The 12,960-nt window shown below is 27.4% G+C and overlaps 1 protein-coding gene across 1 annotated transcript in view; it reads left to right on the forward strand.

Annotated features, from left to right (window-relative positions):
- The window catches only part of LOC132952816 (cAMP-specific 3',5'-cyclic phosphodiesterase), a 680,524-nt gene that overhangs the window by 93,022 nt on the left and 574,542 nt on the right, over nucleotides 1–12,960 (forward strand). Inside the window, exon 3 of the mRNA XM_061025261.1 lies at nucleotides 6,840–7,056. Coding sequence (XP_060881244.1) covers nucleotides 6,840–7,056 — 217 coding nt within the window. The remainder of the gene's footprint in view (nucleotides 1–6,839; nucleotides 7,057–12,960) is intronic.

Below are 12,960 nucleotides of genomic sequence, written 5' to 3' on the forward strand. Positions count from 1 at the left end.
AATATTATAGTATTACATATTATACTACCAACTAATTCATAAGATTGATCAGAAACACATTTGAGAATTGCTCATTTATGCCTATATTATAAGCAATCGCTATGTCTATAATATTTATTTATTTACAAGAAGCATTTAATAATATTGCAATCACGAAGTAGATGCTAAAATATGTATGTATCTATTACACCTTAAAACGTGAGGCTGGGGTTAGTTGTCAAAATGTTAATAAAATATCTGAAACTAGATTGTATTTATATTCGTTATATTATGTACTGTATAGTATACTATAGTGTATAACACAATGAAAATAATAATTTTTTATCTCAAATATAGGCTATGGTTGTATGACGAAATTTGTGACGAATTATATAATACTTACACATCTAAATCGTGGACTAATTTGTATATTTATAATAATATCATTGTATAGTTTATTATTAATTATTATATTATATTATATAGCTGGATGAAACGGTTATAATTCACCACTTATATAAAATACAGATTCACCAATAAGAACAATAGAGAAGACCAATAATATCATATCCATATGGACCGTTTGCAGTTGTCATTTGTATTGTTATTCAGCTCGGGATCACAAACCGGTTGTTCAGGAATTCATTCACCTAACAATCTACACCTACGCGTCCAGTTATACTATGTCAGCCATCTTGCCATTAAGTGCAAATGTCGAAAAATATTCTAAATTTGACAGAAATTTATCGTTGATAACAAAAAGTTAAATTTGTATGTGGTTTATTATTTGATTTACCCGGGACAACTAACCCCTGGATGATGACGTGACAAATGACTTAGAAGCGGGTTGTCACGAGTTCCTACTTTTTTTCAAAACAGTTTTATATAATATTATGTAATCCGACTTAAGATTTGTTTAGATTTTTGTATAGTGTTTTCAAGATAGTATTTTAAATAATATGACAAACTGCAATTGAAAAAAAAATTGTTTTAAATAACAATAAAACATAAGTAAAAACTGTAACGACTAGCCCTGGTCTACACCACTATGAATTGAATGAAGTTTCACAATTTATAAATATATATTCAGCTGTTTAAATTAGAAATCAGTTATGCAATACATAATTCGGTACATAATAGTTAAACTAAAACAAATATTGTATATATTAGGATCAAATGTCTATATGAATAGGATGACAAATTGTGCCACAATAACTAGGTACGTTGAATGATATTCCTACAAAATACGAAATTCTATGTTCTTTACTTAATAATTATTATATTAATTAATTAACCCGAGGTATAACTGCAATATAGGTGGATAATTTATTTATACTAATTTTAGTATATTAATAATTGTGTGCATTTAAAAGAAATAAATTCCTCATATTATAATAGGACAATTTAATTAATTAATAAAAAGTAATATTATTATGATTTGTTTGCATAGTAATATTGGTTATTAAGTATCAACAAACAAACTCCCAAACTGTATTTCTGGAAACAATTCATATAGAAGCTCGAGGAATACCATAATATAAAATTATGTAATGAATAACATATCATTACACAAAACCACACAATTTTTATATTACAATCAATATTGGACTAACCAAGAATAATGCAAGAATCGTTTTAAAATGTAAATTCAGTTTAGCTATAGGTACATTCATATGATAAGGTTTATTGATAACCGTTATGAAATGTTTGGCGACTATTGCAATATGTTTCCTAAAATATAAGCAATGTAGATGATGAAATAGTATCATATTAAAAACAATTTAAACAATTTTAGACAAAATATTATTATATTATGAGTCCCTATTTTAAACCACGATTGAATCAGATTAATATGTAGGTTTAATAGTAGTTATAGACTCATAATCGGTATTCAAATGTTTGGCATTTTATAAATATTTACATACCAAGTTTAAAATTATATGTTCTAAAAAAATATCCGACATGAAAGTGTTATATTTTATATTCTAGTCGAAGTATACAACAATCGTTAGAATCATTTTTTTCTTTTGTAAAGTCGAGCAAAATCAATACAATATATTTAACTTTACCTACTATAGTATCATTTAAAAAAGAATGGTTCTTAATGAATTGTTAAACAATTTCATGTAAGATGGTATTCACAGAATTATTAATCAATTTTTTCTTAAACTTTTGTGAGTGAAAAATATTTTTATTAATTCTTAAAATATTCCACTTGTAATTATTGCTTTTATTTGTTGCAAACGAGTTTTATAACACTTTTATAACAAAAACATAATCAAAACATAGTAATATAGGTATGATAAATCCCTGTTGGTATATATTTTTTCTCAAAAGTACTACGCAGAACAATATTATTATTAGGTAGAAACTAGGTAGGTAAAATCAATATTTTTACTGAAAATCAAAGTTAAGATTTAATTAGCAAAAAACTAAGAGCCACAAATAATTGGACTAAAAAATAAATAATTATAATAATAATATTAATTTTATAATTAAAAAAATATTATTGGTCCGGTTATTTGTTAATAATAATGTCTCAGAGGGAATAAAACTTCAAATTCAGATGCTAGTCACTAAAACTGGTAGGCACCGATGAAACGATAGTAAAAATACTTTTTAAACGTTTTAATATTGTAAACTATAAATATTTATAGTTGTGCTACATCTGGAAAAATAAACCATTACTTACTTTTAATTTCATTATATTTATAATTAAAAAAGAAAAAAATTAAAACTCTATAAGATAACAGTTCAAGAAAAAAAAATACATTTTATTCAAAGAAAATTAAATAATATGTTGCGGTATTTTAATGGTTAATATAAATTTATGCATTTTACAGGTCCTTTTTAATATCATGAATTACAAAATTATAAAAAATAAAAATTCATTACTTTTATGGTTTTATATCATTGTATGTTGTTTATTTTTATGATTTACAAAGTCATATTGCTTTAAGTGTATCATATAAAAAATTATGATATAATCAACTCCCATGCATAAAAAAAACGTGAATTATAAACACTTAAAATAAAATATAATATATTATTAATTATTGTTTTTACTATGTTTTCCTCTTTATTGCAGCGAACTGTATGATTACGCATAAATATGATTTAAACTTAGTTTGCATATATCTTATTAAGTCTTTAATTAATGCAAGTAAAATAATTGCCAATTTACAGTGTAGCTCTATGTTTCTTGTTGTCATTCACATCCTTCGCAGTCCTTGCCCGTGTAAACGTATGCATACATATAAATTACGTTTATCAGTCTATCATTAATCATTACTCAAGTCAAACAAAATATTATATTTGAGCGTCGTCTCGATTAAATACAAAATATGTTATCTCATGATTTAAATATTAATTTGTTTTTAATATTGGCACGTTATAAATTCTTTATACTATCTGCGACCACCATCATTTAGACTTCCAAAATTATATAAATTCAAGTTAAAACTATGTTTAGATGTATTAATAAATGCAGCTTGACTTTATCTGCATTATAAAATACCTCAATATCCAGATTAATAATTCGTATACATATAATCAAATATATATATATATACGTGTATATACAGGTATATGCGTTAATTATATAATGTATATTATTCAAAGGTTAACAAAAATGTATGCTAACTGGCATAATATGATAATACTGTAGATTATCTTTTAAATAATGGTAATCAGAATTTAATGTTTTAAAACAAAAATACAAAAAAATACGGCTAATTTTATTAAACTTCTTTATGAATCATAAAGTTTGATGACTATTTTAATGGGGTAATTAACATTCTAATTTCTGATGAACCTGTAAAGTTTAAGAGAATAGAATAAATTAAGTGAAGATTGCAATAATAATTAGTATATTCAAAAATAACTTATGAAAACTTTTTGAATAATATTGATTTTGTAAGTATAGACCAATAGTCATTAACCATCAACATCCACGTACCTTATATACTTGTTCCAGTTAACAATAAATTATAAGCTTTCAGTTTACACTTTACATTAGTTTTAGCAAATAGAACAGAAAGTAGTTACTTATCTTACTTGATATTAATAAATTCTTATAATATGAGTCGACCTTTGTAATAATAATATGTCATTATATACCACTTTTTTACTAACAGCAATTTGTCTCCAGGACATAGGTGATGTTTTAGATTAAGATTTTTTTAATACTTACAGTGCAGGAAATTCTGATTACAGTCAGACAATTTGGTCCACATCTGAGAAAAATAAAACACATTAGATTCTTCATACGAGAAACATGACAATAACAAAGTAAATTACTTGGATTTTAAAATATAAAACTTCGCAGCCATTAAACACATTTTACTGCGAACTTTTAAACAAAGAAATAATCCACTTTGCTATTTATAATAATTGACAAATATTATAAAAACAAGGATTGACTTACTCTATTAGAAAAATAAATGTTTTACGCTGTGACTTAAGTATAAAAATTTATCTTAAAATTCAGATAAGGTATTAGGCAATATATAGGTGAAATCAAAATAAAACATAGTCAAAAACAACGAACACTCAAATAGTTGGGTAGTGTATGTAAAGAATCGACCAACATACACAGCAAAATTCTTATCCAAAATATATGGCTTAATGCTTTCAGTGTTAAGTATACAATACAATTTTTTATTTATTTATTTTTATGAATTTACGCTATTTAACATTTTTTAAATATATTATAAGATATATAATATACATATATACAATATGACGGATTAATTAAATAATATAATAGCATAATCAATCACAAACAAAAATTCATATGGTCTTGGTAGGAGTGGTTAATTATTATTGGCTATTGTGATCAATGTAGCTATTAGTGAATTTTTCGCAAAATTTGTTCTACGCATTGGTGGATAAAAATAACCCTATAACCTAGTATTATCTGGAACACGAATACAGAGTCATTCTAGCAAATGGAGAGCGTCAATGTATCTCCCTTTTAATACTTTCTTAGTAAAGTTAACACAAGATTTATTACGCGTTCTGATAGTGGTTCGAGCCCAAATATTTCGTTAATCGTGCGGTGGATGAGCCATATTAGGACAGTGACCAACAGACCAACAAAGCCGGGTAAATGATTCTAAACTTTATCAAGTCATAGCATATACTTTTTGGATAAAGGGACCTGATAATAAAGCAGTTTTCAAGTATAAACACCTAACTGAGGCATTATATAACGAAAGAAGACATTTTAGAAAGTTACAACATTGGCAGTTACGCCTATATAGTGAAACCGATTTCTCGCCGTACATCCAATATAATCGAAATGTGGTCGGAAATCGGATGAAGAGACGTAAAGGAAGCATAAATCAATTATTTTATCCACTTGTGAAAGGAACGTCAAAAATGTTTAGAGGTTAGGACGGTTAGGTATGGTTATTCACATGTGAGAAATTATTACTAAAAATATATAGGTTAATTATACAACTCATGCTGTTTTTCAAGTAATTAAATAATAAATAAATAATTTCGAACAATATTATTTGTATTTCTTTTCAATATAACGTTTTATTTGTATAAATTACATTCATTGGCTAAGATTTTGACAATCATGATGTGTTTCCGATTTATGAACACTTAATAACATCTCAATAACTGTTGAACTTACCTATCATGAATTGATAGAACCATTAAAGAACTACAGTTATTTAAGAAGGTGGACAATAACCAATATAACAATCAATATTGGAGTAAATTAATATTTTCTATTAGTGATTAATTTGTTATATATTCTCTACGAATAGTATACTATAGTATACCATGGACGGTTTTCCGAAAACTGTTGATTATTGCATTTAAAATTAGTGTTTGTCACGCCATATATAGTCACGCGGAATATCAAACAAATACGAACACTGGTACTCGCTCTGGCGTATATGTAATCAACGACGAGCAGAACTTTCGCGTTCTGTTGGAAATATCCGCCAAGCGGCGTCAATGGTACGAAATTAGTAGACTGGAATATAATATAATTTTCATAATATTTTTATAATAATATTATTTTATCACGTCAACTGTGCAAAAGCATTATAAAAATAATATTATTGGCGTTTCGTGTTTTTAAGAAGTATACGGCTTATGCGAGTATCATCGATTTTTAAATAGTGACGATGTATCGTGATAATGTGATATACCTACATCGTCTGATTGTCGACAAATCGTCCTAATTTTTTTTTTTTTTAAACTACTTATATAATAAACATAATATATTACGCGAGCCATACATGTCTCACCCCTTCTCATATTTTCAACCAACGGTTAACCTGCCATCAATGTGATGTAAGTACCATTGACGATTGAACATCTCACACTCCATTGCCACATAGACAATGAAGAACGACACGTCGTTCTAAGCCACCCCATCAAAATGGAAGAAGCTAACACTGATGATAACACTGATGTTATTTATAATTTCTACAACACTACCGTCAGACTTATAAACCTATTATAAATAAACATTCTGTATGTAAATATGTATAATATATTATTATACTTATAAAATCGTATTCACTAGGTCTTACCTATTATACGGCTATACGTAAAAGATATTAATAATAATATGTACTTTGTTCCGATTTCCAAGTTTATTTTTCTCATTCAATTTATTGGTATAGTTTGACAGTTATATAGGTACGTACGTAGTCTTCTCTACTTCGGTACGCTCGATATGACCGCCGCCGCCTTGATCGACTGCAGCGATCTGATCGCATTTCTTGCCCTACTTTACGAATAAAATATATTATAATGTAATATGTAAATAATTTATTATTATTATACTACAGCTGCGGTATACCGACTGATACCACTGCCGTTTTTGTTCTCAGGAGTGTTTGGCCACTGGATTTCGCTTCAGCGTTACCCACGACGACCCACCGTTCGGGCAGAGCGAGCCACACGATGGGTGCGGCAAGTCAACGAGCGACGAAACGCTACTGCAACAGCAACAGCAGCCGGACGGGAATTGTTCCGAAAAGCCGGTCACGTGCGACTACCTGTCGCCGTACGCGTTTACGGCCAGAAACTCGTTGGGATCCACCTCAGGTTAGTGCGCAGGCGCGTTGGCGGTTATGTCGCGGTGCACGTGCCAAACGCCACTGTGCACCAGTGGCGGACTTTCGCGGTCGGGTCTGCAGGCTATAGACCTACGAACTAATGGAAAACGCTTTCCACTCCACCCTATCACCGATAATATTATGCTTGGTGACTAAGTAAACGACAGAGAAAAAACACGACAAAGTAGTCATGGATGCATTACTACACTTTTTTTTCTTTTTCATTTCCATTAACAAGCGGGAAGATTCGGAAAATGTTTCGTGGTAAATGAACATCAATCATGTTTAAAATATTATCATATTTAATTCGAGTACTTGTTTTGTAATATGTATACACAATTATGATCGTGTGGGCAAACCATAGTAATATATTTAATTTCATTATTTGCCCAAACGAGTTGCAATGTTACAAATTCAAATTATAGATTATGCGAAATAAAGTTGCAGGCGCGTCATAATTATGTTCATTTTTCAACATCTTATATTAATCAGTGAACTTCCTATAGTAATATTAGAATAGCAATAATCACTAAAATATTTATTTTATTTTAGTGCATTTTTTATTTTGGCCACAAAGTAGGTTCACGCCGTCTTTGACTACTTTGTCTCTTTTCTCTTGTACTTTATATCACCCCATGGTTTTTCTCTATAAGCGCTGTCCAATAGTATATTTTAGATATGGTATACTATGGTCCTGTTCTATATGCTATCTATAGATAATATTATGTTATACATATATGGATAGGGTCATCCTATTAGGGTATCCCTATATATACCACCAGGTACCAATGATATTCACATGATAGTATAACTAAGTTACCGGAGAGTCTACTAGTTGCCATAGTGGTTAATGTAGTTATGGGTGCGGTTTATAGTAAAGAAAACATTTTTAAAATCCGCTAACTGCCAAATTTTAAATTAAATGAATCTAATTTTTATTTATTATTATTATTATTATTGTAATAACCTTAATAATATATGTCATGTTGTGTTTCAAAGTTATTACCAATTTTATATTATTATTAATTAATAATATAATCATTGGGCGGAGCACCACAACCGTAATAATTGCACGTAACCGTTTTAGTAACTAGTGCCTAGACAGTATCTATGTTTTTTGATTACACTTGAATGCATAATATGTTACATACATGTAATATGTTTATATTAGGCCACCCCGTGTTGCCGCAGCAAGTCTCTCGTATTAACCGCTGCAAAATCATATTTTTGTGCCGCAAAATATTTCAAATTAATTCGCATGAATCTCGAACAATTTTGTAAATGCATCCCTATACTTGCCATCCAACTATGTCCGGCGTGGAGTGCAATAAATCATAATAAATTCGCGAGTTTGATATTATTATAATAACGTATAAAACAGTATACGCATATGATAAAATTATTATTAAAGGGATAAATTTAAAATATAAATACACCCTCATTAGTAATCGAACATTAGCTTTAGGATAACTGCTCCTGTATTATAATATATTATTATCAACTTGATTATTCGACTTATTTTTTCACGTGGAAAATGTAGTCACGTCCGTGTAGTCTAAACTTATATTATATCATTGAATATAATATATTGTACTTATTAATTATCTAATGATATTTGTAATAACTAATAATTAATAATGATTCAATCACACGCTGTTGCTGTGATAAAATATAATTTTAACTTAACGTTTTAACAAAGTAATTGTACGTATGATATATTGTTATAGTTAGTAAGTAGTAAAATTATAAACCTAGTATAATAAATAATAATCGTATTTGGCGAGATAGGTACTAATACTATTAAATGAAATTTGAATTTTTTTATAAAATTATGTTACATAATGAATGAAAATTAATATGAATAATCATTATTATATCGTTAAATTGGATTTTTTTTTAATGAATGAATGAATTAAAAGTGGTAGGTACATTCAATTTATAAACTGTTAAGGTAATGCATTATTTTCCAACTCAACAAATTTATAATATTTTTTATGTATATACCTAGTGTCCATATTATAAAATACCATAATACACTATTATACACACATCTTAACAAAATATTAAATTAAAAATATAACTCCGGCTACTGTTCGTTATATCTACAATATATCGATTTCGTAGTCTTACATTTAAACAAATGATAGAAACCAACCATAATAGTTATATTTATATTATAACCGTCTTTGCATATTCAATGAATTATCAAAACTAAATTGTTATTATTTTGTTACACAATTTATTTAATATCAAAATATGAATTTAAAATAAGAAATATCAAGTTTTCATTTTTTGAAAACAATATTGTTAACACTTATAATAAACACAATATAATTTATAAAAATTAATGTATGGCTCAGCGCAGCACATTAGCTAAAATAAATCACGCATCGTGATTGAGAGTAAGCTGCCACTGGTTCCCGGATGGGTGACCAGTGACTACCTGCAGGTTCCATAGTGGCAAAAACCTTGCCAAACATACATGTGTTGCCAACCAACCGTACCAACCATACCAACCGTAACCATATTGAAAGCCCATAGTTTCAAGGCTTTGAACAATAAAAAAAAATTGTTAACAATGAAATCAATAAATGTAATTTGAATGCATGTAACCTAACTTAATCACATCAGCCATGATTACACTTTTTATATCTAGTCAGTAATGTCGTATTTTTAATTATTTTTTGGTTTTTATTTTGACAGGCAAGTTTTTAAACACAATAGCATCGAATTTATATTTTTTTTCGAAAACACCCGTGTCTAACTCGTGAATTTACGATGTCGACATAATATAACTTACAGTTTCAAAGATGCCACACCGAATATCTAACCATCGGTATTTATCTGTCCTACTCAAAATACTCAAAAAAGGTCACATTTTCACCCTCGTGACGTTCACTATCCCTCTTACACGATATACCTACATGGTTCTCACTATCATCGATGTCGAAATTAATCCTAAAGCTTATAAATTATTTTGCCCAATTTTGTAAAATAATGAAAATATGCACAATATAAAATACTTATAATAATTATACCGACTATATTTATTTATATATTATTAATATACGAAGCATAACTCCATTTACAATATGTGTACAAATAAGACAGTCATACAAAATATTTTGATAAATTTAAATAAGAATATAAATAATAATTATTAATTATGTATAAATTATGTATAGTACAAATAAGATGTTTCAACATGAATAAGTAAATTATATAATAATTGTATGTAACAAGAAAAAAAAGAAAAACAATAAAATATAAAAACAAGATACAAAAATTACAATATTATTATTAATAATACAAATTCACAATAATCCCAATCGGTAATATTATATTATAATATGATTAAGCTAATTTAAACAAAAAACGTGTTTTTAATATCATTTATGTTACAAGAAAATTATAAGTCTAATAATGCATAACATTACCATTTGACATGAGTTTATTTGTAGGTGAATCTAGTAAATAATTGGTTTTTATGTTTTTTAAGAAAAATAAGTGATTGTTTCTAGTTTTAGCAATATTAATTTTAAAATTAAGGGTTTCTAGTATATATATATCTATTTCATTATTAAAGTACATATTAGTAGGTAGATAAATGTATGTATTTAAATTTCAACAAACCATTGCGAGTTTTACCCGAATTGTACATATACCTACTTAACGCTTCAACGATATATTGTTTTTTCTCAAATATAGACTGCAAACATAATTGTGCCTATTATAATCTTTATATTATATATTATATAAATTGTATAAATAAGTAATGTGCCATTTGTTTGTTTGTCAAAATCATAAACTTATGAACACAATTCTTACAATGATTACATTTATGTTTCGATTATTAATTTCGGAAACGCATACAGACGAATACCAATCGAAACGATTTTGGATTTACGTTGGGCTTAACCATTTGTTGAATCTGTCTCCAGTTTTTTTTTTGAGATTATGTCAAATAAAAAACGATAAAAACATAGATTAATTTTAAATCGGGTGAAGTCGAGTAATCAGTTAGTATAAAATATTTATATGTACTACGTTACTATGTTTAATAGTATTACAGACTAGAGTAGTATTGAATAATACTTCTGCTGAATTTTGATTTGCATAATTGCATATAGCTTAACAAAGAAAATAAAATAAAAAGGTTAAATTTTGAAATTAAACTTTTAAATTTTGATATTTTGTATACCATTATACCAAATAAGCGAAAACGTTAGAAAATATGGAGTAATATTATAATTTTTCCGTGTGATTTCAATTTCTAACATATTATGCTAATACATAATGTTGTATACATTTAAAGGGTGCGCAATAATTCAAGTGTTAAGAATGTAAATTTCGTCGATTTTAAAATAAAATAAATAATTTAAAAATATGTATGTTCGTGTATAAAAATGCAAATCATGATTAGATTAGGTAAAAAAAAAGTTATTTAAATAATGTTGTGGATACTTTTAAAATTATTTTGAGTTAAGAGTAAATTTTATTTTTACTATTTCTTATACTTAGTAGAACTGTTTTTATATGTAAGTATAACGAATACGTTGTAATAGTATTAGTATACACGAATATATTATGTACACGACGCTACAACAACGTTTCGTATGACATATATTTTGTTTCTAAGCTCAATCAAACAAATACGTACGTAAAATTTATAATTTTTCGAAAATACGTCTAGCTTTTTACGTCGTGATAACAATTATTAAGAGGCCAAGTCAAATTATCAGCATGCAGAGTTGATAATTCTACTATAAGTTGAGAATGAGTATAGTAATAGTAGTATAGTAGGAACCGCAGTGGCGTAGCCACGATTATGTAATTTGTGGGGGTTAAATATAAATAAATCCAAGTTTTTTACAGTTTTCGTATATAAATAATACATTTAGTATAGGAAAAAATGTCAATGGTTGGGAGGGGGGGGGTGTTACATCCCCAAACTCCCCTGGCTACTCCCCTGGTCTAGATGTCCATCGCTATTCACCCGGACTTCTATTTATTGGAAGATATTCTCATAATACTACGGAACTACGTCTGGTCAACACTGTATACAAATATAAACTACTTAGTGCGGTAAACACGTCGACAAATGACGATTTTTTTAATATTCACCAGACTCTGTGACTTTGTGGACAAAATATGCAACAAATTTAAAAATAAATTAGAATTAAAAATCAAAACAACATTAATTGCAGTATTCATGAAACATTGAAACCCTTGAAGAGTCTATCGAACAAGAAATATTTTCAAATACAAACGCACCGTTTTGATAGGTACTGATGAATACTTGATACTTGATGAACATGATAAAATATTATATTTGATGTTATAAAAAATTCCAAAAAATTATATAGCTTATCCAGCATCCGTTCATAATGTATTTTACACGTCAGTTGTTTATTTTTTAATTAATCCAATTTCGTTCTTTCGAGAACTTGTTTACATAATGTATAAAATATAAATAGATTATAATATGTATGTTTAATTATTAATATAGTAATATACTTATGTAACCTTAAACGCATATAAAAAAAAAATTTAAAATTAAAATGTATATTTTAAGTGTCACTTTTTTATGCAATTAAATTAAAATAAAACTAATTTAAAACTTATAGTTTAAAAAACTATGTCAACAAACTATATTATTTGAACATCGCACTCGACTATACAAACTTTTTGTAGCATTTTATTATATTTGGGTTTATTTTTACAAGCGTAATTTATATTATTAAGTTAGAAAACACTAACATTTCCATATTATAAGGTAGGTATTTAGTGCAAGATAATTTAAATATTATTATCATTACATCATAAACAATGTAAACTAGGTGCAACTATTGATGGGGCCTTTAATCAAAGGCCCATAGATTCAAATTAGGTT

The sequence above is a fragment of the Metopolophium dirhodum genome, chromosome 9 (assembly GCF_019925205.1).
Source record: "Metopolophium dirhodum isolate CAU chromosome 9, ASM1992520v1, whole genome shotgun sequence".
Lineage (NCBI taxonomy): Eukaryota > Metazoa > Arthropoda > Insecta > Hemiptera > Aphididae > Metopolophium > Metopolophium dirhodum.